Genomic DNA, 27,736 nt, shown 5'->3' with positions numbered 1-27,736 from the left:
CAGTGAGAACATATTAACTTATTTAAATAATCTAGATAACAACATCAAATTCACTAAAGAGGATGAGAACCATAACTCTGTTAATTTTCTTGACATCACAATAACAAGAATATTCAATAAGTTTGATTTCCAAATTTACAGAAAGCCCACATTCACACCTACAACTATTAAACAAAATTCCCTACATCCACAATCACACAAACAGTCCTGTCCTCTTTTTACAGTATGGTATACAGAGCTCTAAAAATTCCCCTTTCAATCGTCAATTTAAAAAAAGAAATAAGTACAATAAAAGAAATAGCCTCTTTCAATGGATATAACTCATTAATAAGGTTAAATTGAAACTATCCACACCGAGCTCGATAGCTGCAGTTGCTTAAGTGCGGCCAGTATCCAGTATTCGGGAGATAATAGGTTCGAACCCCACTGTCGGCAGCCCTGAAAATGGTTTTCCGTGGTTTCCCATTTTCACACCAGGCAAATGCTGGGGCTGTACAATAATTAAGGCCACGGCCGATTCCTTCCCACTCCTAGCCCTTTCCTGTCCAATCGTCGCCGTAAGACCTATCTATGTCGGTGCGACGTAAAGCAACTAGCAAAAAAAAAAAAGAAAGAAACTATCCACAAACCTCTCCCCAGTCAAAGTACACAACCTTTACATACACCAACATCAAATAACCAATACCTTAAAAATTCAAGAGATCAAAATGGCTTTCAAAACTCAAAATTCAAACCAAAAAATGTTCTTCAACCACAATTCAATAAATTCGGAAAATAATAAATACTCAGGCTCTGGTATCTATAGATTAAAATGTAATGAGTGCCTCAGCTCATACATCGGACAAACAGGAAGAAGCTTCATAACTAGGTACTCCGGACATTTCAATGCTCAGAAACATAATAAACACTCAGCAATGAGCAATCACATGAAAAAAACTGGGCACAATTTTACCACAATTGAACAGGACCTTCAAATTTTAAAAAAATTAAAAAAAGGTAAACTCACGACTGAATTCGAGAATTTATATATATTTTTGGATCAAAAATTCAATGCTAATAAAAATTTAAATGATCCAATAGACAATAGAAGCCCTTTATATGACCAATTGGTGGCATTGTTTGATAAAGTAAACTTTCAGGAAAAAAAATTCTTCAATATTTTCAATACAGTTTCAATAAACACTCCTTCCACATCAACAAACACATCACACCCCCCTTCCCCTCCCAATTTACGTAACTCACCTCCACGGGCCAATCTTAAGCCTCAAAATGCTTCACACCCCTCCGCTTCCCCCACCATACACAACTCCCTTCCGTGCGCCAATCACAAACCTACAGCCCCGCCCCCTCCAAACCATTCCCCTCTGCACAGACGACATGCGTACAACACAAGGAGTAAAAACGTTACCGACCCCTAGTATCCTGACAACGATTCTCACAACAAGTCAAACAGGCCAACAACGCCATAGGTAAGCAAGCACCAACATCCTCTCTTCATCAACACTCTTACAAAACCTTCCCAAGTTTTTTCTTCCATTCTCATCAAAATTAATACAGTTTTTTCTTCATTTCAGAACCAACCAATCTACAACATTATTTCAACAGTCCCATCAAACTTCCACAGCATTCAACAATAAGATAAAATTTCCAATATCAACACTTTGAAAATAATTGTCAATCAGTTATGAAAACAACAGCCATTCAACCTCATGTCAAATCTTACCAACGTAGAGAATAACCGCTTATCATCTCTACAACTTACTCCGATGATTCAAAATAAATTTAAGCCAACTTTAAACTTCGTGTAAACACAATCTCTATGAACCATTTTATAAACAATCTACGAACTGTTTGACCATTAAATATTACGGGCAAATATACGCTGGCGTCATCAACAATTGCCTAGCATTTTGGAATGTTTTTTCTTTATCTTTTATATTCATTAATGTAATCTCTTTCATATTCTTGTACCTCATATTAACATGTTATTCTACTTATGCATCAAACTCAGACTACGGCTTTAAGCCATCAACTGTCACTCATAATTATAAGATACCTCCATTTTTAAGTGTACCACCTAAGAACCAACTATTTTAATATCATTTAAATGTATTGTATATTTTTAATGAAATGATTTTATATGCTTTCCACTATGCATTTAAAATTTAATATTGACTAAGGCTTCAAGCCATCTTCTGTAATACTGTACCATCCTATGACGTCCTTTTCATCAAGTGAACAACACGTGTTTTCATCACTACAATAGAGTTTTAGTTATTTCATGAACATTTGTATAATAGCTGTAGAATATTTGGAAACGTTGTCTGACAAAAATAATAAGGTTTTGATTAGTGACTGAAGATGCCTCAGAATATGAGGCGAAACATGTCTCACTTTTGAAAAATGTTTTAAGTTAAATGTCAATATTGTATTGTATTGTATTGTATTGTATTGAATAGGTGGAAATTAAATTTTAAATATTTTCCTATATACTACTAGTTACAGTCGAATTGGGGTGTCTTCATTATAATGAGAGGCACACTTTCCTACTGTCGGTCACAGTTGAGTTGGAGAGTGCTCTATCAGGTCATCTTTCTTCCTGCCAATCACATTCGAGTTGGGGAGTTTCGATTATAATAGCAGTCCACTTTGGCTACTAGGCCTAACTAACCCCATGGCACTACATCCCTGAAGGGCCTTGGCCTACCAAGCGACCGCTGCTCAGCCCGAAGGCTTTGCAGGTTACGAGGTGTCGTGTGGTCAGCACGATGAATCCTCTCGGCCATTACTCTTGGCTTTCTAGACCGCGGAAGCTATCTCACCATCAGATAGCTCCTCAATTCTAATCACATAGGCTGATTGGATCTCGAACCAGCACTCAGATCCAGGTAAAAATCCCTGACCTAGCCAGGTGTCGAACCCGGGGTCTCCAGGTAAGAGGCAGCCACGCTACCCCAACACCACGGGGTCGGCGTCTACTAGGCCTATCAGTCCCAATCTGCTTGGGGAATTTAGTTCATAAAGGCAGGCACCCTTGCCTACAGCCAGACACAATCGGGTAGAGAAGTTTTGGCCAAAATTGCAAGCTCCCTTGCCTACTGCCAATCAAATCAAGAAAGTGATTTTTCATTACACTGGCAGATCCCCCTTTCCTACTGCCAGTCACAGTCGATGAGGCGAGGTATGATTACAATTGCATTCCCCCCTCCTACTGACATTCACTACTGATTTGGGGAATTTTAATTATAATGGTAGGCTCCCACTTTCTAGATCGCTACTAATCAATTTCAATATATATCCATATATATATATGGATTGCGCCATGTGACGCCTTTATAGTGGTCTACATGATTGGTCCTATGGCATTTTCTCGTATCTCCTCTATTTATGCATTAGATTGAGTTAGAAACGCTGAAACCGAGCTTGATGCCTACAGTCGCTTAAGTACGGTCAGTATTCGGGAGACAGTGGGTTCGAACCCCATTGTCGGCAGCCCTGAAGATGGTTTTCCATGGTTTCCCATTTTCACACCAGGCAAATGCTGGGGCTGTACCTTAATTAATGCCACGGGCGCTTCCTTCCATAAGACCTATCTGTGTCGGTGTGACGTAAAGCACCCTCTGAAAAATAAAGACACATAATTTGAGTCGGGTGATATTTGGGTATAGTTTTCACACACTGCTTTATTTCTTGCATACTTGTGTGGCAGCTAGAATCATAATATTTTGCTCACATATGCAACAAATGCAATGGATATCTGTGTTTAAAATGTACATAGCTTCAATCTTGGACGAATTTAGTTGTAAGTGTGGGTCCAACCGTATTTAATACAACTATTTGTTGGCTGGAGGAAATACTAAAAATTGTGATGACTGTTAATTGTTGTTCTGTTTGTTATGCTTTTGGGAACTGAGTAAAGTTTTGAAGAATCCGTTACATTTCTTCATGGAAAATACAAGCATAGCCAGGATTTCCTCTTTCCTCCGGCCCTTCACTTCACCCCACACTTCAGTGTGGAGGTCAACACCGAGGTATGTCAGCTTCTTCTCACTGAACAACTTTTCTATCAGAGGAATGGAAGTGAACCAGTTGTCCCCTGCCACATTTCGATTTGTACCTTGAATGGGCTGGACCATCCTCAGAACGACGTCAACAGCGGACTTTGACATTTGGAAGGGACTTCCATCTGGCTGTTTTCCAATGTTCACCTCTAAATTCATAGTGTAAATACTCTTTGCACAAACCAAAGCATAATCTTTTACTCCATATTTAGCTTGTTTGCTGGGCATGCATACTTTGAACGGACACTTTCCCCGGAATGCAACCAACTGTTCATTGACGGTACAATACTCACTGGGTGAAAATGAATGTTGAAAATTTTGTACGAACATCTCAAATATTTCTCAGATCGGTTCAAATCAGTCCCAATTCTCGGCATGATCACGTATATTGTTGAACCTAAGTCAGCACAAATTGAATCTTTTTGCGCTCATAGCAAGATAACATGATTCCACTTCAGATCCACAGGAATTGTCCCATACTTGATTGCTATTTCTTCGGTTTACTCCCTAACAACCAGTGAGCAATAAAATTCCTGTGAAGTCAAGAATTTCAGTCTCATCAGTAAGTCTTGCGTCTCTCTCACGCACAGATTTCTTTTTTAATTCCTCAGTATAAATGTTAGTATGGGTAGCATTGGTTTTCACAATATTAGCATGGAAAAAGAGTTCCAATTGTTCAAGCTCCGACTGAGCATTCCTAGCTCTCCCCTTCGGCCCTGGAATGTGCATAACAATATTGTGTGCTCAAGTACGAATATTGGGGACCGCAATATATTTTCTCCACCGAAAACTATCTTTTCCATAGTAAAACGTGTTGCCTCACTCGTGTTCCTCTTCTTTGGAAGTCATATCGTCAGAATCCTCCATCATATTTGCTTCACCATCTATAATCCTTCCTTGTCAGAGTTATGGATCTCCTATGCCACGTGATCCTCTTCCCCTTCGTCGCTATCACCATCCACTTCTGATTCTAGTTCACAGTCCTTGCCAACCATTTCACAATACAAGACTCATGACTAAAACCAGTAGATGTCACTCGGACACGATCACTGCTGGCCATAACATGGATAGGCGCAGAGGCTACGGTTGTAGCCCAACCGACTTTGAAGTGAAATTGTGGAAAGACAACCTCAGTAAGCAGTGCCAGAGCACAGTAAATCCCAAGAACAGCTTGACAAAGAAAGATAAGGATAGTCTCCCCCTCTACCACCAGAGAGCCTAGTGGGAGCGAAAACAAAATGCTTGGTCCACACCTGTAGCCCGCGCGCCTAACGGAGGGTTAATTCACGCCTATTTCCATTTTAATACTTTCATAGATCATTCCAAACCAACTTCCAGTTTTATATATATATATATATAAATTGAAGTGAGACTGTGTAAATGTATCAAGTGTGGCCATTTTCTGTGTTGCTATTGGACAGGTGTGATAAAGGCAAGGTTGCTATTTTCTCCCATAGAGCTCGCATTATTTCTGGCCTCGGGGCTACGACATTCTATCAAAATGAGAGAAGTGCCCAGTTTGAAATTGCAGACAAATGGTCTTGTCGCTCATTGGCACTGGACCTGATGTAAGCAGACCAAATATGTATATAATATAGTAGTTTGTAAAACAAGTTGGTATTAATTAGGTGGAACTAAAACCTTTGCCACAGTTTTTATAAAAATTGATCAAAATTTAATTCTGCAATTCGAATCTGTGAATTGTTCAAACTTTTGTCGTGGTCCCTTGACATTCCTGTGCAACACAGATATTAAAAATTTATGTTTATTCGAATAAAGATCACATTAGAACTCTGATATTTTCTACAAAAAAAAAAATAAGGATGATGTGTTGTAGCCTGAATGAGAGAGAAAAGTATGTAGAACCATGTTGGTGCCAGAAACAGAACTGTAGTTGTTGGAGTTGCAAAGCCTGAGCGAATGTTTCATAAATAATCTTCTAGGTAGCAAACTTTGAGTTTCAGTAACCATAAAAACCAGCTCATTAGGCCCAACCCCAGAAAGGTACATGGAGGTGATAGCTGTGAGCAGATGAAGTAAGACATTCCACTGGCTATTGAAGGGTTGGAAGGTGGAGCATGGGAACAGTTGGTAAAATATCAGTTGTTAATTACAAATGGATTAAGCAATAGCGACTAAACTGTGCTACTGAACCAAAACTAATAAGAGAATGTACACTACTTTTGATTACAGTAAAGTGCTTGTGTTCAGTGTTCTGTATCAGGGTACCTGCTTTTGTTTTTCAGTACATGATTGAGGCCAGCTTGGTTCACTTTAGTTGTGAAATATATGATGTTATATTCAGAACTGTTTGCAAGTACAGTGTGTGATATGGTTTAATTTTAAATTTTCTCTGAACCTTTCAGGGTCTATTGTAGTACTTGTTTTGTCTGTTTATTATTCAGGGAAATAAAATTCTGAGGTACAAATAAATTCACCTACAAGTTAACTTCCGCGCAATCGTAGTGGAATATTTAAAGAGGTAGAGAAGAAGCTGGGAATTTCCCTTCATATTTTTTCTTCAGAATATATACTCTTCTCACGTGTTAATTTTTAGTGAATGTTAATTAATATTTCAAATAATATTTATATCCTTCAATCTTAGCACCTTGCACTTCACATTTATTTTTACTTCCCTATCATAACCTATTTCTTACAATTTATTATTTTAACCATGATGGTTCCATTTTGTCCATATTGACTTACATTCAATCCACGAAAACACTTTCCGCCTTGTCAATACTGTATTGACTAGGCGGAAAGAGTTTTGATAGATTCAGAGTTCTTACGTCGAGTGTCTATTCTCAGATTGAGCACATACTAGGCCTAGCAAACTTGGATTGCAGAATAGTGTCTCCTGGCTTTAACTGAACTTCTCATGCATCATGAACTTCCCATTTCAGACATTTCGTACTCATTGTTTGATGCTAGCTTTTTTGACAAAGTTGTCTTCAGTGTATTTCAGTAAATTTGATATGTTACTTGTGAAGAAAAAATGAATTAAGAATAGAACTTTCATTCAATTTATGTTTCAGAAATGCCCATTTGAAGCCATTGCTATTATTAACTTGCCTAGTAATCTTGAAAAGGACACAACTCATCGGTATTCACAGAATTCCTTCAAGCTACATCGTCTTCCTATTCCTCGCCCCGGTGAAGTCTTGGGATTGGTTGGTACTAATGGCATAGGCAAATCGACAGCCCTCAAGATTCTGGCTGGCAAACAGAAACCGAATCTTGGTCGATATTCTGTAAGTATATAGTATCAGTATTGATAATTAACAAGAATAATTTCATTAATGTGATTACTGTTGTTCTGTGAGATGAATCTTGTATTATACTGTACATTAATTACATTTCTAAAATTGCTGTTTTGCACAATATCAGTAACGAGTCAGGTTGTCCGGCTCCTTGACGAATGGTCAGCGTAGTGGCCTTTGTTCAAAGGGCTCTGAATTTGATTCCCAACCATGCTGTGGATTTTAGCTACCTGTAGTTAATTCCTCTCACTTGAGGGCTAGATTTTTATGTTCATCTTCACACACATCTTCGTCTACAGACACAGAAACACTTGATAGTGAATACATCCCTCCACGAAGGGTTGGCATCAGAAAAGGCATCTGTCCATAGCACTGGACTTCATCCATATTAAGTGGCGAGCCCAACTAATTTGGAAGAGGCCAATAAGAAGGTGAAAAAGAAGAAGAGAGATTAGAAATCAGTTAGCTTATTCCTTTTTAAAATGTTTTGCTTGTTACTTGACTAACAGTGCATTCACTTTTATGGAGAAGCAACGTAAGCAACATTCTTAGATGATACCGTATTTACTCATGTATTAAACCCCCCTGGCTTTTTGAGACAAAGAAAATGACAAAAATAAATCTCGCATACAAGACACCCCCCCCCCCCCTCACGTAATTCATCTGAGGAGAACAATTGCGCTTCGAAGCGGGTACAAGCCTTATTGCAGCTCTGATGGCATCACACAAATTCATGAATATTTTTGTCCATATGACCCGCGCAGCGTCAAAAAGTCATGCGGTACATCTGTGTTTCGTAGTTAAGAAATGTCGCCTCCATAGTGTAGGTCTACTGCAGCTCTGATGACGTTGTACAAATAGGTGAATAGTTTCGTGCCTGACCTACGCAATTAAAGCACACATTAGTCATGCTATATGTCTGTTTTTTGTAGTTAAGAATGTCCGCCAGTGTGATGGTTAGCACAGTTAGCTGCCGTTCTCGGGGGCCTGAGTTTGAATCCCGGTACCGTATTGCCAGAGATTTAAGAATGGCAAGAAAGTTGATATGCTGTAAAAACGGTACATGCAGCTCCCCTCCAACTCCCCTTCATTGGAGGCTGGACCACCTCAGTATGAGGACACAAGTTTACTTTAGTTAAGAAATATTCATGGTTGTTGCTATTAACCTTTACAGTGCCAAGGTGCCGATGCATCGGCACTTATTCTGTATGAAAAATGCCAGGATGCCAATTCGATCGGCACCCACTTATAAGTGGTGTAGTTATTCAGTAAGGCGCTAGATTGCGCCACAAATCAAGTAGAAAGAAGGTAGAATGTTAGTAATTCCTTCTTATGTCATTAGATCGCACTGACATAGCTTCATTTTTTTGCTAGTTTGCTCGTCGATTGTGAGTGTGTGATCTGTGAGTGCTTGACGTCTATGATCCAATATGACAGCCTCCTTGTTTGTTTATGTCTGCGTGTTGTGATTTGTTTTCAATAATTTTACGTTCTAATTGAACCATTTGAGTTATTTATCATAATATATTAAGTGTATTATTATTTCTACTGTAGTTATAATTATTTAGCAATTTATTTAGGTCTAGTAAAGTTGTAAATAGTATATTTATCACAACAAGGCATGTCGTCACTTAGGCCTAATTCAGGAGAAGAAATTGAGGAAATTTTGAGTTGCTTTGAAGATGTAAGCGACTATAATTTTAGCGAAAGTGATGATTATGATGTTTTTGGGATCTTCAGATAGCGCATCAGAGAATGATGGAGCCGTGCCATTCGCTAATGGGCTTACAACATTTCGTGCAATGTCAAAGAGTTAAAGTGACAGTGCTAAAGAAAATGACATTGACAGTGAATTAGATGATTCTTGGACTGAAAGTCCCCCTGTGGGGTGGGGGCAGTAGAATAACACCCACGGTATCCTCTGCCTGTCGTAAGAGGCGACTAAAAGGGGCCTCTGGGGTTCTGAACTTTGGAGCGCAGGTTGGCGACCACGGGGCCCTCAGCTGAGTCCTCGCATTGCTTCCACTTACTTGTGCCAGGCTCCTCACTTTCATCTATCCTATCCGGCCTCCCTTGGTCAACTCGTCTTTTCGACCCCTACGCTATTAGGTTTGCGAGGGTTAGAGAGTCGTTCATGTTCACGCCCTTCGCGGCCTTTGTCTTCTTTTAGCTGATATATTCATTTTTCGAAGTGTCGGATCCCTTCCATTTTTCCGTCTGATTAGCGTTATATAGAGGATGGTTGCCTAGTTGTACTTCCTCTTAAAACAATAATTTATTTATATCGTGTCAGAAGCATACATAAGTTTAAAATTAAAGATAATCACCACCAATCACCACCTTGGACTGAAAGCATATTCCCTGAAGGTAATGTTGCCCATCCCCACCATTTTTATCAAATCCCAGGGCCAAAACATGTAGGCCTACCTGAATCTGATGCTCCACCCATAGAATACTTCAATCTGTTCTTTACACTTTCATTCCTGACACTATTACTTGATTTTATATGTTGTTCTGATGTTCTGAACTGTTCTGTAGTAACAAATTACTGCTACTAGAGACAGTTCTCTCAAATGATTTCTATTACTCTCCCAAAATTCATGAAATATCCAATCGTTGTCAGGTTACACTGTTGGTGTCTTTCTCTCCACATGTTCAATGTTTTGGGAAATTAGTTTATAAATTGGAAAGTAGACCTACCTTAACCTTTACCACTCGTCTGTTGGGTGAGGTCCGACATTACGATATTCCCGTTCCGGTCACATGTCGGGGGAGACCCGACAGAGCATTTTATCGCCCACCGCTCGTCTGCCGTCTCTTAGCTGACAAAATACACGATAATATACTGTACTGCCATCTTTTGGTTCCGCGTGGAACTTTGTAGAATCCAGATACTATTCGACACTCAGTCAAAAATCTATTATTTAGATGGCAGTGTAGCCGCAAGCTGTCCACTCATGCACATGAAAGCTTGAGCGATAGTAAACAAACATGGTCGCCATGTGCTCTTCTAGTCATATGTTGTATATGTCAGGCAACACACAAAACCACAGTATTTTCGCACCTCTGCTCCTAATGAATATATCTAATAGCATTTCACGATACCTAAAAGTGAACCGACGATGGTCGGTTTGTGTACCGTAACCCAACATGTACCTGATGCTGACGGCTGGTACAATTATAAATCAACAGATTCAGATTTCAAGAAATTGCCGTTTACAGTGGTTTCAGCCTACAAACTACCGCAAAGTATGAAAACAGAGACTGAATAGAGTTTTTCAATTGCAATAGTAATAATAATAAAAATGCAAAATAATTTGTCTCAAATTCCACATATTGCTTTTATTTGCACCAGTATAGCTTGCTGTTAATGTGTATAGTCTAACTACATCATTTAAAAGCAAGTGCTATCTCCAAAATCGTGAAAGATTAATACAGGTCATATAAGATAAAAATGTACATTTAAAATACGAGTAGTAGAGGCAACACAGGGAACTTTAATTCGAGGGGTAAGGGTTAACAATATAAATTGGTGTATATAATCCCAGATAAGAGTTAAAATTAAATATCTTCACTTAGTCACATTGGATTTAGTGTAAAATATGCTAATTAATTTCAAATCATGTCTTTCCTTTTTTCAAATAATAAATAATAATATTTTTGTGCACATTATTGCACGAAATTTTGTTTTTTGAAATGCAAGTCACGTGTTTATATTCCTTGTAGTATATCAAGCTCACATAACAAATTTTACCACCGTATCTTTTAAACTGAGACGTAAATAAAAAATTTTATACACTGATGCAAAATCCATGGAAACATGCTTGGCATTCTATGCATATGGTGCCCTATTATGGGTCCACATCCAAAAGGTTAATACAGTAAGAGAGATCATCATTAACAAAGAAATTGTTTAGTATCTTGTAACTCGGGCCAGTTCAGCCTACGTAATCTTTGGAGAGAAGTAGGTTTAAAACTCGATAAAAACAATCCTATCATAACGATTGTTTTACTCGCCAATGTACCTAAATAATAATAATAATAATGGTATTGATTTTACGTCCCCACTAACTACTTTTAAGATTTTTGAAGATGCCAAACAGAACATACTATGCGTCAATAATAAAAATATGGAGGCAACGAACGTGCGAAATTAAACATTATGATAATAAAACGCATCACCGCCACACCTGTAGATATCCATAAAAAGCTACAAGCTTTCCTGTTATTTATTTTTATTCTTTCCGTCATGGAAATTTGACACTATCCAGGCACTTAGTAGCATACCTAACCAAAACAGTGCGGTCTCTCTTATCTCAATTACAGCTGTTAAGGTAAAACGGTCTGGCGTTCAGTAGCTGCAGTTATCCACAGAATGCTTCCAGTCACTATGGATTACATTCGGAAGTAGAACTCATAACATACGCTGGTGGGTTGGCACGCTTTTTACAGCACGGCTTTATTCTGAATGGGTGGCTTCTGTTGCACATACACCATCTCCAGAAACATTTTACGAATAGATTCTCACTGTTTGGACTCAATAGTAGGAAACAAAACTATTTTTTAAGTTGCAAAAGGGTGGGATCTCGAATACTCATGATTGCTGTGACAGATACAAATGACTGCCATTACGTTCTTTTGTATTAATATTGCATCATACGATACCCTTATCCCTTTTCTCTACGGGGTTGAGTATGATGTGAGATGAATCTTCGTAGCGAGTTTTTACAACCGCATGCCTTTCCTGGCGTCAACCACATCAGAGAGTTAATGAGATGAAACGAATGACGTGATTTAAGAGTAACTAAAACTGACTATATTTACTTTATATGTAGGCCTGAAAGTCATGTGTTCACCATTTATTCTTTTTAAATTTAGAAATACTACCTTCGACAAAAATAGCCAGTAAAACTCAGAATACATTTGTAAGTTTGTTAAAAATAGTGTTGAATGTTAACATGTACAATTTATAGCTTTTTATAGCCTAGAAGTCATGTGTTCATTGCACAGAATTTGAGATTATCACATATTGGACACATTGGAAACCTCAGTGTCTTGGCGCTTCACAAGGACACGGCTCCTGGACCAGATAATGTCCATAACCAGATGTTGAAACACCTCAGCAAGGATAGCCTCTTACTTCTTCTTGGGGTGTTCAACCGAATCCGGTTAGAGCGTGGGTTTCCGTCACAGCGTGGAGAGGGAATAGTAATTCCTCTCCTCAAGCCTGAGAAAGATCCTAAATATGCAGGAAATTACAGATCTATTCGTCTCACTAACTGTCTGTGTAAACTATATGTTGGGATGGTGAATCGCCGACTTGTGTGGTGTTTAGTGGAAAAAGGTCTTTTGTCCGAGTACCAATGCGGTTTCCAAGCTGACCAATCCACCACTGACCACTTGATGATACATCTGGAAAGTTATATCCAGGACACAATTCTCCGAAAGCAGCATTTGATGGCTGTTTTCTCGATTTAGAAAAGACCTATGACACCACATGGCGTTATGGCATCCTTTCAGTCCTCCATCAACGGAAATTCTGAGGTAAATTTTCAGTTTTTATTGTGAAATTTTTGACCCTCCATCTATTCCATGTCTGAATAGGGAGGGCATATTCACAGTATCATGTTTAGGAATATGGAGTGCCACAGGGATCAGTTTTCATTGTCACTCTGTTCACGATTGCCATAAATGGCATTGTCACTGCTGCTGGTTCAGCAGTAATACCATCGCTATATGTGGATGATTTTTCTCTGCATTATAGCTTACAAAAATATGGCAGTCGTAGAGCAAAAATTACAGCAAGCTTTTAGGAGAGTGGAACAGTGGACCTTAGAACTTGGCTTTCGGTTTTCAGCTGCAAAGACCTCTGTTCACTTCTGTCGAAAGCGCACCCTTCGTCCTCATCCTGAGTTTTATTTAGGATGGGTTGTTCCTCTTGTACTTGACACATATCAATTTCGTGGGCGCCTTTTCGATGTAAATTATCGTTGAGCCCATGTACGTCAGTTAAACATCAAATGCGCTAAGAAGCTGAATATTTTGAAGTTTCTAAGCGGGACTACGTGGGGGGCAGACCACACAGTGCTCCTATGATTTTATACGGCACTTTTTTTAAAAATCCAGGTTGCACTGCAGCAGTTCAGCATATGCATCAGTAAGACAGTCGGCTCTATGGCTAAATGGTTAGCGTGCTGGCCTTTGGTCACAGGGGTCCCGGATTCGATTCACGGCAGGGTCGGAAATTTTATCCATAATTGGTTAATTCCCCTGGCACGGAGACTGGGTGTATGTGTCGTCTTCATCATCATTTCACAGGTTGCCTACGGGTGTCAAATCAAAATACCTGCACCTGGCAAGCCAAAATCCTCACTCTTCCCGGCACTAAAAGCCATACGTCATTTCATTTCATCAGTAAGGCAAAGCATCCTTGAGAAACTGAATAGCGTCTACCACAAACTTATAAACTTCATTGTGTTTCTGTGTTGAACTGAGATCACAGAGATAAGTTTTATTACGGTTTAACTTTTTCAATACAAATTACAAGTTGTATAAGATGTTATCTACAAAATTTATTCAATAGTGGTACCGGTTTCGACATATATGTATTGAAAAGGTTGAACCTTACTAAAACTTATCTCAGCATCCACCACAGCGGAGTTAGGTTGGCAATGGGAGCATTCTGTACATGCCTCATTGCTAGCCTGCTCGCTAAATGTGGTGTGCTGCCTCTACACCTGAGGCGCCAACAAACGCTATTGTCCTATGCTACAAATTTGTGACAGATGCCACTTCATCCAAGCTATCCCTGCACATTCCACAATCAAAACCATTGGTTGTACGCTGCTTATCCACAAGCAGTACAGCTGATTGGTGTGCATTTGGATAGCAGTTACAGATTGTTTAATGTACGTACATTCAGTTCCTTGTCTTGTTAGACGACCAAGTAAGGTCCCTCCGTGGTAATACAACAACCTGAAATCGTTCTGGATCTGCACATTGGCCCAAAAGTGAACACGGGCCCATACATATATCAGAGGTTCTTCCTCCCCATTGTTAGCCGATATCCAGGTTCAGTGGATATTTATACGAATGGTTTGAGGGCAGAAGCGAAAGTATGCTGTGCGTTCGTTGTTGATAATAAGAGGTTTCTTTTTCCTCCACCGAAAGCCTGTTACGTGTACAGAACAGAGCTTGAAGCTCTGCATTACACGTGTTCCAATGAGCATTGGCACTTCCTGCTGTGTACCAACTCCTTGAGCTTCTTAAAACTATTGATGCATGTTTCCTGCCACATCCTCTGGTACAGTGGATCCAGGACCTGCTGGTGAAGTGTTGGAGTGCCAACACCAGAATCACGTTTTTGTAGCTTCCAAGCCTTTGGTATAGCGGGAAACGATTTAGCTGATAGATCCGCCAAGGAGGTGGTCGCATCGCCCCGATTGCCTTATAAGGTTCCAGTGATATTCGTTCTCAGCTGAGACATTTGGTTATGTCCCATTGGAAGACTGAGTGGCAGGCCACCCCTCTTTCAAAGAAGCTGAGAATGATTAAAGGAACTATGAAGGTATGGAAGACTTCCCTTCGGCTTTCATGGAGGAAAGCAGTGGTGTTATGTCATCTTCGGATCGACCACGGTATAGCAACACACTCCTACTTACTGAAGGGAGAAGCCCCTGGTGTATATGTGTGGTGGTCATCTGACTGCAGTACACATCCTTATGGAGTGCATGGGTCTGGCCAGCCTGCGCCATAGTCTAAAACTTCTGATTACCCTCTCCCTCATACAAGATGATGAGCAGTTGGCACACCTTGTCATTCGTTTTATGAGGAATATGGGCCTGTTTTATCGTGCATAAAAGTGAATTTTCTATTTGTTTTCAATTATTATTTTATTGTTAAGTACGTTTTATTCTATTGACTGTTTTAGTTAGTCTTTGTGTATTTTAATGCATTTTTGTATACTTTTAATTTGAACGATACGTTATTTCACTTCAAATGCAATGCCATATTCTATTTTGCTCTGTCTTTTATATCATTTTATAAGAAAATACGGCGTTGCAAATTAGATCCTGTGATTATTTAATTCATAATCATTTTTCATCTTTATTTATTTTAAATTCTAGTCAGTGGATACATTTTAAAATTTTAATTATTACAGTTTGTTTCACCTAGATGCCCTGGATGTTAGGCCCCTTTAAACAACAAGCATCATTATGATCAAAATATCAAATCATTTTTCCAGATCGATTATTCACTGTTCATAGCTCTTGTGGCTTGAAACAATCTTGTCGAGTTTCATACTTAATGAATGGGAATATCTGAACTATGTGGCAAGAAACCTTTCGCATAATGCATTTTTACAGTTCAGTCTCAAAAAGGATGTCTTTATGCGGACACCACAGCCAGAGAGAGATGTCCCTCGCCGAGGCCAAATACTAGGCTTCCTTCTGCGAGTCTCAAAAATGATGTTTTTATCCAGACTCCACAGCCAGAGAGAGGTGTCTCGCACAGAGGCCAAATGCTAGGCTTCCCTTTGCGAGTAGCAATCAGTACACAATTATTATATAGATAAGCACTATTCAATGCAATAAGCCTGGGAGAATTTCATCTTACTGGATAAGATCAACTTTTGTTACCGTACCAAAAAAAAAAAAAAAAAGGCCAGTGCATCACATTGTGATAACTTTCGTATAATCATCTTAATGTCCCATATGTAAGGGATTCCTACATGGCTCTGGACGAAAGGCCTGCACGCTAACCATTTAACCATAGAGCCGCACATTTGGTAGGTGACAGCAGATGAATTAGATAATGATAAAATGTGTATGTTTCCAAGACATTTTCTTTCCTATCAAGGTGATTATTATTTATTTCCTTGGACCACTTTAGTCAATTTTATTTATTTTAATTTTTTAGCCAACATAGTACTACTTTAGTCAGTTTTATGGAGGTTTTTCTTCATTTTGTAAGACCAATGCTGTTTCATCCTTTCTGAATGTAATTTTCTTTCTGCTTCTGGAATTTCTTTCAATTCTTCTTCTTTTGCTACCACTTTGTTTTCCACACCTCAGGGGTCGCGGGTGCGAACTGCATCGCACAAGTGAATTTGACCCTGTTTTACGGCTGGATGGCCTTCCTGGCACCAACCCTATATGGAGGGATGTAATCACTATTGCGTGTTTCTGTGGTGTTTGGTAGTGTGGTATGTTGTCTGAATATGATGAGGAGAGTGTTGGGACGGACACATACACCCAGTCCCCAAGCCAGAAGAATTAATCAGAGCCGATTAAAATCCCGACCCGGCCAAGAATCGAACCCGGGACCCTCTGAACCAAAGGCCAGTACGCTGACCATTCAGCCAGCAAGTCGGACAGTGTGTTTATTTTTCAATATCTTGAGTATATTTGTTTTGTATTTTAAATCTTCTATTGTAATATGTAACTCTCTCATGTCTTCTTTAAGTTCTGTGATCCATCTAATATTATTCTTACCATTATTCTTCCATAATTTTTCTCTTAATTTTGTACTGATTCTATTTTCTGGTGACCATATTAGATGCCCTAAGAATATTTGTTTATTTTTCATTGTGCTAGTCATAGGTTCTATTTCTTTATAAACTGTTTCATTGGAAGCTAGTCTTCAGACTCCGTTTACTTGATAATTTTTATTTAAACACATTCTCACTACTCTCCTTTCTAATTTGAGTACTTTAATCTATTGCAACTGTGTTTGTTGTTTTGAATAATGTTTCACATGCATATGTAATTTGCGGCTGGGTAACTGTTTTATAGTGTTTCAGGTTGGTTGCTATTGAGAGACATTTGTTATTATATGTATTCTTGGAAACATACTGTACTGTAACCAGTTTATCTATTCTATTTTGCCATGCTGGTTTCCTGTTCAGATTATATGTGATTACAGTAGAACCTTGGACTGCGAGCATAATTCGTTCCGGCAACATGCTTGTAATCCAAGGCGCTCGTATATCAAAGCAAGTTTTCCCATAAGAAACAATTGAAACGCGGATGATTCATCCACAACACACAAATATTTAGTCGCATACCATTTCTGAAACAAAATATAACATGAAACAAATAAGTGAACTTTTCCGTACAATAGAATCATTGTTGGTGTGAAAGAGATGAGAGATGACATGAGAAGTGTTACTGTGTAGCACGAATTTGACCAACGGAATGACTGCTATCTGTTGGCTCACTGGAATTGTTTTCTTTTCGTGCAACTTTAAGGAGGAACCTGTGCAATGACTGTTGCTTTTGCCTCTTTTTGAGGATTTCACGAAAATGTGACATTGCATTGTCATTGAACTGATTAATCGCTCACACTGCTACAGCCTTATTCGGGTGGTGATTTTCTACAAAATTTTGCATCGTTTCCCACGTTTTTCACTTCTCCCGAATCTCAGTTGAAGTGAGAGATTACATTGACTTTTCCTCCTCCTCTTCCCCGTACGAGATCTCCATAACCTCCTCCTTTGTTCGCGATGCAGGTCCATCAGTTTGTTGGTGGTCAGTTCCTGGCTATGTTCTTCCACCAGCTCTTGAATGTCCACGTCATTCACCTCCAGCCCCATGGTCTTCCCTCAGGACACAATTTCATCGACAATCGATGGCTTATTTTCACCAACAATCCCCTCAAAGTCACGTCCAAGAACACAGTCAGGCCACAGCTTTGCCCAAGCGGAAGTGAGAGTTCTCTTGGTGACCCCATCCCAGGCTTTATTGATGATCTTCAGGCAGTTCATGATGGGGGAAATGATTTCTCCCAAACTCTCGGAGGGTAAGGTTTGTTTCTTCGGTCACTTCGAAGCATCGCTGAAATAGTGCTTTGGTGTATAGCTTCTTGAAGTTCGAAATGACTTGCTGATCCATAGGCTGGAGTAATGGAGTAGTGTTGAGAGGAAGGAACTTACCCTTAACAAACTTGAATTCCTCCAGTAAGTCATCCTCAAGGCCTGGAGGTTGAGCACGAGCATTGTCCATAACCAGCAAGACTTTGAGCAGCAGATTATTTTCTATAAGGTACTTCTCCACTACAGGACCAAAGATCTTGTCTATCCATTCAACAAACGAACAGCGGAGGGGAAAACATAGGCACACGTGACGCTCGTACTGCGGAACCTCACTCGCTTATCAAGTTACAATTTATTTAAAATGTTTGCTCGTCTTGCAAAACACTCGTAGACTAAGTTATTCGCATTCCGAGTTTTCACTGTATGTACCTAAATATTTAAATTTTTCAACAGTTTTTATTTCTTGGTCTCCCAGCTTTATTTTATTTGCAAGCGGAAGTTGAGATAGCGTAATTTCTGTTTTTTTTAAATGAATTTTTCAAACCAATATTTTGAGCTATTTCCTGTAAAGATTTTATTTTTTTGTTTTGTTTCCTGAATATCATTGGCAAAAAGAGCTTGATCATCAGCAAATCCTGGACAGTTAAAATGTCTGTTATCCTTCTGGGTACCAATTTTTATATTTTTCGAGTTGTTCTTGTACCATTCCCTCATAACGTACTCTAGTGCACAGTTAAAAAGAAGAGGTGATAATCCGTAACCCTGTCTTAAACCAGTTGTTACCAAGAATGGTTCAGAAAGTTCACCTCTGAACTTAATTTTAGAAATTGTATTAGAGTAAGTTCAGTCACTTTGATTAGCTTTGGGTGAAGTCCAAAATGTCTTAAAATTTTTAATGATGGTCTGTCGATGGAGTCATATGCTTTCTTGAAATCTATAATCTTTATTGAAAGGGGCTTGTTTCGTTTTCTGTAATATGCCATGACATGCTTCAAAGTTATTATTTATTCAGAGCAGCTTCTCCAAGGTCTGAAGCCTCCCTGGTATTCACCCAACTCTTGAGCAAGTTGTTCTTTAATCCGATTATATGGTATCTTAGAAAACCACCTTATACGTGCAGTCGAGGATGGAAATACCTCTTTTCTTCTTCTATCGATTTTGGCCAGCTGTGGACCACGTAAATAACTCCTCATGATTTAAACTTTCTTTGGCGCCAGTACTCCTTCATACTCCTGCTTGCTGCTTCTTTTCTTTCAGCCGTCCATTGTTGTTTCTTCTTGGTCGCTGTTTCTGGCTCTAGGAAACCCTTAAATGAGTGTAGCTTTTTTCTGAAGGTGGTTCTATTGCGGATGTCTTGCTGTGTGATGTTCATTTCCTGCAAATCCTTCTTCGTGTTAACAAACCATTTTTCATAAGAGCTGCCTTTCCTATTGGGCTTATTGAAGTGGTTAAAGATTTTCTTGGCAAGTCTGTGATCAGGCATTCTTGAAATATGTCCAAAAAATTTAACTCTTCGTTTTCGAATGATATCTGAAATCCTACTGCATGTTTTATATATTTCTTTGTTACTGCGTAATCGATATGTGTCAGTACATTTCTTTGGACCGAGGATTTTTCTTAGAATCTTTCTTTCCTTCTTCTCAATTTCTTCAATGTCTTTCCTGGTTGTTAATCCCAGGCATTCTGAAGCATACAAGCATTCTGGTTGAATTACTGCCTGATAGTGGTGTAGTTTTGTCCTAATAGAGATCGCTTTCTTGTTGTATGTGTTTTTTGTAAGGTGGAATGCAAGCTCCATTTTTCTGGCTCTCTCGCGGTTTGCTTCTTTATCAAGCCCATTAGGTTGTATAATCTCACCAAGGTATTTGAATTTAACAACTTTATCTATCTTATCATTGTTTGTTGTTACTATGTATCTTGGGGCTTCTTTAATGTTGGTCATGAAATGTCTTTTCAAATGATATCTGCAGGCCAGTTTTCATTGCTACCTCTTTTAAAGTGTTAACTTGTATTATCGCCGATTCAATATTTTCTGATAGCAGTACAAGATCGTCAGCAAATGCTAAGCAGTTGATAGTGATGTTCTCTTTCTTGTATCCTATCCTTATTTGGTCTTTAATGCCTTTTTCTGCGAGTTCTTTTTCCCACTCTTTGATGACTTTATCCAGGACACAATTGAACAGCAGTGGGGATAGGCAATCTCCTTGCCTAACGCCTGTCTTGATTTCAAAGGGTTCAGATATCTCTCCCATAAACTTAACCTTTGAGTATGTGTTTGTTAAGGTCTCCTTTATTAGCTGTAATGTCTTGTTATCTCTACCCATTTCTCTAAGGATGTTAAACAATGTGCTCCTATCAACTGAATCATATGCTTTTCGAAAGTCATCAAAAACTGCTACATACTTCTTGCCCCTGGCAACTCTGTCCTTCAGTATTGTCTTGAGGTTCCAAATTTGTTCCACACATGATCGTCCCTTCCGAAAGCCTCCCTGGTATTCGCCGATTTTGTGATCAACTTGTTCTAATCGTGATAGTAATGCCATAGATAGTATCTTGTATGTCTCTTGAAGGAGAGAGATGCCTCTGTAATTGCTGACATCTGTTCTGTCCCCTGTCTTATGTAGTGGGTGTATTAAGGCGAATTTCCAATCATCAGGAATCTTACAGGTGATCCAGATTTCTTGCATTAACTGGCATAGGTTCTTGATCATTTGGGGGCTCACATGTTTCCATAGATCACTCGTAATTGAGTCTTCACCAGCTGCTTTGTTATTCTTAAGCTTCTTGATTAGATTTGTGATTTCTGTTTCATCTGGCGGTGTGGAGTCTGGGTTCTGTTGCGTATGTTCTGTGGTGAGCTTCTCCTCTGGAACTGGGCAGTTAAGTAGCTGTTTAAAGTATTCTGCTAACAGTTGGCAATTTTCTTCATTGTTTGTTGCGATGGTGCCATCCTCTTTCTTGAAACACAAGCTCGGTGGTTGGTATTTAGAAAGGCTCCTCTTAAATGTCTTGTAAAAGTCCCTCGTGTTATTCTTTTGGAAGTTTTGTTCTATTCCAGCCAGTTGTTTTTCTCGAATTTTCTTTTTCCTCCTCTTATGATTTTTGCAGTTGATTTTCTTTGTTCTTTGAAGCTGTTGTAATCTTCCTCTTTCTTTGATGAGTACCACTTCTTCCATCTTTGTAGTCTTGAGTGATATTGCCTGTTCACATCTTTCATTCCACCATGGATGTTTTTGTGATTTCTTGAGTAATGCTGTTTCTTTGGCTGCTCCTATCATGGTCTGCTGCATTTGCTTCCATTCAGTTGTTTCAATGTTCGTCAGTTCTTTGTACTTGTTGCTGTTCTGTTTTAGCTTTTGAGTGTCGAATCTTAGTACTCTGTTGTTTGTGTGTTTCTTCTTGCTGCTGGGAATAAACTTTATCTTTATGATTGTTAAATAGTGATCTGTTTCTATGTTGGCTCCTTTCTTAACTTTAACATTCATGATTTCTTTTTGACTTCTATGGGAGATTGCAACGTGATCAATTTGATATTCTCCTAATAGTTTGTTTGGTGATGCCCATGTCGTTTGTTTCCTAGGAAGCTTCTTGAAATGAGTGGACATCAGTTTCAAATTAAAGTTTCTACAGAACTCTATAAGTCTTTGCCCATTTCTGTTGGTTCTTCTATGAGCTGGGAAATCCCCCACTATTCTCTTGTAGACTTTTTCTCGTCCTACTTGTGCGTTGAAATCCCCAAGTAGTATTTTCACATGATTATCAGGAATTTTTGATGTCACCAATTCTAATTCTTCCCAAAAGTCGTCTACTTTTTGTGGGTTAGTTCGATTGTCATCATTAATTGGTGCATGAGCATTAATGAGGGTGTATATTTTCTTTGCACACTTAATGGTTAGTAGTGAGAGCCTTCCATTTGGAGACTGGAAGTCTATAACCGAATTTAGAATCTTTTTATTGATTACAAATGCTGTTCCTAAGTGTGGCATATTCTTCATGATCCTTATACCAACCTTGCCTTTCAGGATTCTATAGTTGCTTGATTCCATCGCGATGCCATCCGTGAATCTTGTTTCTTGAAGTGCCATGATCAGAATATTTTGCTGGTCCATTACGTCTGTAAGTTGTTTAAGTTTTCCTGTTTTTAGGAGTGAATTTATGTTCAGCGTGCCAAAAAAGTGTTTCCGTTTAGGTCTTAATTTTAGTGAATTCATTTTGGATGCGTGTGATGGCAATGGGTTTCCTAGATGCTCCGACTCATCTATGCAGGGTGGTTTGGGCTCTCCAGAATCCGATGGCCCAAGTGCACTGCTTGTAGCAGTGGTGGATTTCCTCTTGAGGCTGCCACCTGGTGTAGTTTCCGTAAGAAATGTTTCCATCATGCGAGTTAATGGGAGTTGTTGGGGGAGCCGACCGGGGTCAGCTCAAGATACCACTAAAGTTGTAAGCCTTAGGGTTGCTCCTTTCCAGCAGATGTGTCTGGATTGTAGCTCAACTGTCGGGGATAGATTATTCTTCACCTTCACCACCACAGAGGTTATGTATTCTATTTCTGTGAAAACTGTTGGTCACCTTCTTCGTCTGTAACCCAGACAGGGGCCCTTACAGGGTGCTATCATCCGGAGCCAGATGAACCCTGGTTTTTTTACGAGGTGTTACTCCTCCCCCTCCTCCTTCCTCATCACTTGTGAGATGAAGCCCTGGGCTTGGGACCGGCACTGGCGGAGTTGGAAATACCTCTATTGTTGTCTGGATTACTTCTTTCACCTTTCTTATGAATTGGAGTAATTATAGCTGTTGTCCATTGTTGTGGGAATTTTCCTGATATCCAAATCTTTTTTAATGTCATATGGAGGGATGTCTCAGTCGCACTGCTGGTGTATTTCCACATCTCTGCAAAAACATTTCCTTAAGCACTGTTTCAACTTCTTTTGCTGTAGGTGATTTTATATTTTCCTGCTTTTTTTTTTTTTTATCGGGGTATGTGTATCAATTAACACCTTAACTGGGGAATAGTTTCATAACATCAACCTGCCAGTGGGTAATTATTCAGCGCAACATTCACTTTTAGAATGGGTACAGTAGCATGCGGCAGATGTAAATACTCAACAGAAAATTATGTTACTTGATTTATTTAAATTATTAGTGATATAGTAGAAATTCAATAGCATTATGTTAATACCGTTTTTCTTGTAAACCCGTAAATATATACATGTATACTGTACCGGTAAAAGAGCCCGACTCTCAGATTATATTTTAAAGTAAGCAAGAATATAGTTCTCAGGGCTAAAACTGGGTGACTATTAGCTAGGGCTCGGTACAGGAGGTAGGGTCCTATCTACAAGAAAACTTCGACTCTGACTGAACATGAGTTTATTCATATAAGACATGAAATTGCACATCACCTCCAGGTAGATATAAGTTGTCTTCCACATAGTCCTATAATATGGCTCGGATTCTCCAGTTCACCAAGCCGAGCAGGTTGGAACACATTCCAGAAGATTTCAGGGACTCCGTATAGAAGCGGCTGGACTGTCTGGGTTGGTAGAAGGTAGAGATGCCTCGAACTTTCGAGGCCCAGGTTGAACCCCGATGATCCTGGTGATGTTGCAGATAATCATTTACTACCTCAGTCCAACATGACTGAGAGGGTTGATGTCTCCAAGGTCACTCGCAGTACTGATAAATCTGAGTTCATAAAAACCTTGGGTGATTAACCTATTAGCGAAGTCATTGGTTATTATTCGTCAAGACTTTCAAAATTTAACACTCGTAAAATGATATGTCTCTGTATACGAGGATTATAAATCATTTCAGAGTTCACCACTAGCAAAAGTCTTCGTCTCTGAATAAATACTGGCAAAAAAAAAATGAAACTATGACCAAATTTAAAGTTCACCCCTGGCAAAGGTACAAGTCTTTGATTGAACACGGACGAAAAACATAAGTCCATCCACGTGAAAATCTGAATAGATTTAAAGTTCATCACTGGCGAAATTTATAATTTTGAATCAACACTGGCGAATGTACAAGTCTTTGAGTGAACATGTACGAAAAACACAAGTCCATCCACATGAATAAATTTACAGTCTATCACTGGCAAAATTTATAAGTCTTTGAATCAACACTGGCGAATGTACAAGTCTTTGAGTGCACATGGACGAAAAACACAAGTCCATCCACATGAATAAATTTACAGTCTATCACCGGCAAAATTCATAAAGTTTTTAATCAACACAGGTGAAATCCTAAATTTATGTTTTAAAGACGTTGAATGAAGTTAGAGTTCATCATTCATCACCGGCAAAGTTTATAAGTCACTGTTTATTAGAGGAATGAGTCTCTTAACACTCGCAAATATTGCAGGTTCAGTTTATGAAGAATTCGTTCTTTAACACACGTAAATAATACAAGTCCGTGTCATGAATAATTGGAAAAATTCCAGTCTTGAATACCCATAAATATTGTAAGTTCAATTATGAAGACTTAGAAAATGTTCTTTAACACTCGAAATATTGCAAGTCCACTTGAGAATACTTGGAAGAATTCGTTCTCCCACACTCGGAAAAAATACAAGTTCACTTTATGAATACTTAGAAAATTACAGAGTTCCTCGTCGGGACTGTCACTACACGACGATAGTAGCAGCGAGAGTGTCCATGCTGACTACTCAGCTGTAACTGAGTGAACAGGCTACAGTGGGCCCTCCTTTTATTCGATCCGGGACGTCTACGTCACAATACGGCTTGACTGAATATCTCCTGAATCCCTCAGTGGATTTACTTGAAACTCGAGCATTGTGACGTTCAGGTGATCCCAAACAAGATGACATATTGCTCAAGCCGCTAGCATAATTATTACGGGAGTTACAAAATTTTCCCCGTCGGGCATTCTGGAAGATGTGACGTGGAATCTAGAATGTACGAGTCCAGGCTGGGAAAACGTGGTGTGACGGGCGGGCGGTCTAGCTAGCCCCTGTGGCTACGTCACAGCTCACAGCTGTCCTTCACTCGCTTGCTTGCCCCGCTGACGGTAAACAAACCAGGCGTGCTCAGAACATTACGCGCGATAATTAAATGTCATTTATACTCAAAAAAATACTCATGTACAGGTCGTAACCGGTACAATACACAGTGTGTTCATACAAAAGTGAATATAAAAAGTGTTCCTTTCATTATTATGATGACATTTTTCAAGTTTTCAGATATACATTAATAGGTTCTACATACTTTCTGGTTCATAGGTCATTCAGAAATTGCGCACAGTGTGGTAAATACGGAAGCGCGGGCAAGCACAAGTGCCACGTCACATTCCTCACAGCAGTAGACAGTTTCCCGTCACCTCTGGTTTGACAGGCATACAACACAACGTTTTCTTGAGTGATTCCTTCTTCCGGTTGGCGAGTCCTCAGATCATACAACGTATTTTCTAACCAAGCCATGTTCACGTCACACGGAACAGTTTACCACCATACACAGACCAATTTACAAAAAGTTATCAGAACATGGACAATGGAGTTTGCAGAACAACTGTATCATAACAACAACAATAACAACGACAACAACTCGCAAATTTAGTAATTTCAATGTACATATACACAAATAAATTATTTACGAAGAATTTGGCGCGGACCGTACGAGGCAACACAAGACAGCCGTTGGACTGCCGCCTAGGCGTGAACTACCTGACTGGCGTGAGACCGGATAAAAATGAATAGGACAGGAATAATCACATGTAATATGAATGGAATTAGTTTTAAATTGCGATAGTAGATGGCAGAAGTGATTAAAAATAGCCAGACGCCTATAGGCAGCTAACCCTACATAAGAACACGTTTAGAAGTAGAAGAACGCCTAAAGGCGTCAAACCCAATAATCGTGCGACAGCTGTTGACGCCTTTAGGCCTCAAACCCAGTTAAGAGGTTAATAAGAACTTTTTAGGTTCATCACTGTTCAAAAGCCTTTTCTGTATAGTTACGCGCTATTTTTACATCTTTATTTTTCAACAATAATGTGGGGGCGGGGAGTTGTATTTTTGCAATTGCTTACCAAAGGCTTTGTAATAATCTCTTGAATTGGTTTTTTAATTTTATACAAAGGGATTTTCATTTCACTGTTATCTCGTTACTTCTTCATTCTTTCAGAACTTTCTTCTTCTGAAATCATCCATCCCATTGTCTGTCTGTTGATCTTGGTTTCTCTGTGAGTTTCTTAATTTTGTCTTGTTTTTAAAATTTTTTAAAATCTTCTGTTGTAATTTATAGTTCCCTCATATCTTCCTTGATTTCTATAATCCATCTAATGTTGCTGTTACTGGTCCATAATTTTTATATAATTCTCTCGGTGGTTCTGTTTACTGGTGTCCTGAGTAGATGTCCTAACAGTGAGATTTGTTTCTTTGTGATTGTGCTTATTACTGGTTCCATTTCCTTATAGACAGTTTCATTAGATCTAGTCTCCGATGTCCATTTTCTTGGTAGTATTTGTTTATGCACATTCTGATTCTTCTTCTTTCACTCTCAAGTATCCTATTTCTGCAGTGTTAGTTGTTTTGAAAATAACTTCACATGCAATGTTATTTCTGGTTATATAACTGTTTTATAGTGTTTTAATTTTTGTGGCTATGAGAGGCCTTTTTTACAGTATGTGTTCTTGGTGATATATTGTGCTCCAGTCAGTTTATTTATTCTGTTATGCCATGTCAGCTTTTTGTTGAGGTCATCTTTTATTATTTCTCATAAATATTCAAATTTGTCAACGATTTTTTATTTCCTCTTCTTCTATTGTGTACTATTTATGAGTGGTAGGTGAGTTAATATCATTTCTGTCTTTTCAAAGGATATTCTGAGGCCAGTTTATGTGCTATTTCCTGTAGTGATTTGACTTGTTTTCAGGCTTCCTGAACATTGTTGGACAGGAGAGCAAGGTTATCAGCAAATCCCAGGCAGTTTAAACTTGTATTGTCTTTTGGATCTTCTAGTTTTGATGTTCTTCAGGTTATCCTTGCACCGTTCTCTCATTATATTCCAAAGCACAGCTGAACAGCAGTGGTGACAGGCATTCTCCCTATCTTAAACTGTTTTTATGAAGAATGGTTCAGGAAATTCCCCTCTGAACTTTAGATTTTGTGTTGATTAAAGTAAGTTCTATCAATTTAATTCATATTGGGTCAAGTTCAAAATTTCTTTAGATTTTTAATATTGAAGGTCTATGGATACAGTCATGTGCCTTAAAGTCTACAAAGGTTATTTCAAGAGGCTTGTTTTGTTTCCTGTAAGATGCCATGACTATTTTTAAAGTGATAATCACCGGGCGAGTTGGCCGTGCAGTTAGGGGTGCGCAGTTGTGAGCTTGCATCCGGGAGATAGTGGGTTTGAGCCACACTGCCGGCAGCCCTGAAGATGGTTTTCCGTGGTTTCCCATTTTCATACCAGGCAAATACTGGGGCTGTACCTTAATTAAGGCCACGGTCACTTCCTTCCCATTCCTAGGCCTTTTCTATACTATCATCGCCATAAGACCTATCTGTGTCGGTGTGACGTAAAGCCAATTATTAAAAAAAAAATTAAAGTTTTGATTTGTTCTCTGCAGTTTCTCCATGGTCT

The 27,736-nt window shown here is 39.0% G+C and overlaps 1 protein-coding gene across 2 annotated transcripts in view; it reads left to right on the top strand.

The window, feature by feature from the left end:
• pix (ATP-binding cassette sub-family E member 1 pix) overlaps positions 1-27,736 on the top strand; it is a 148,672-nt gene that overhangs the window by 6,684 nt on the left and 114,252 nt on the right. For both annotated transcript variants that reach the window (XM_067143039.2, XM_067143040.2), the window contains exon 3: positions 7,097-7,312. In XM_067143039.2, coding sequence (XP_066999140.1) covers positions 7,097-7,312 — 216 coding nt within the window. The remainder of the gene's footprint in view (positions 1-7,096; positions 7,313-27,736) is intronic.

This window comes from Anabrus simplex, chromosome 3 (genome assembly GCF_040414725.1).
Source record: "Anabrus simplex isolate iqAnaSimp1 chromosome 3, ASM4041472v1, whole genome shotgun sequence".
NCBI classification, from domain to species: domain Eukaryota; kingdom Metazoa; phylum Arthropoda; class Insecta; order Orthoptera; family Tettigoniidae; genus Anabrus; species Anabrus simplex.
Note: the sequence above shows the minus strand (reverse complement) of the source record. Positions and strands in the feature narration are given on the sequence as shown.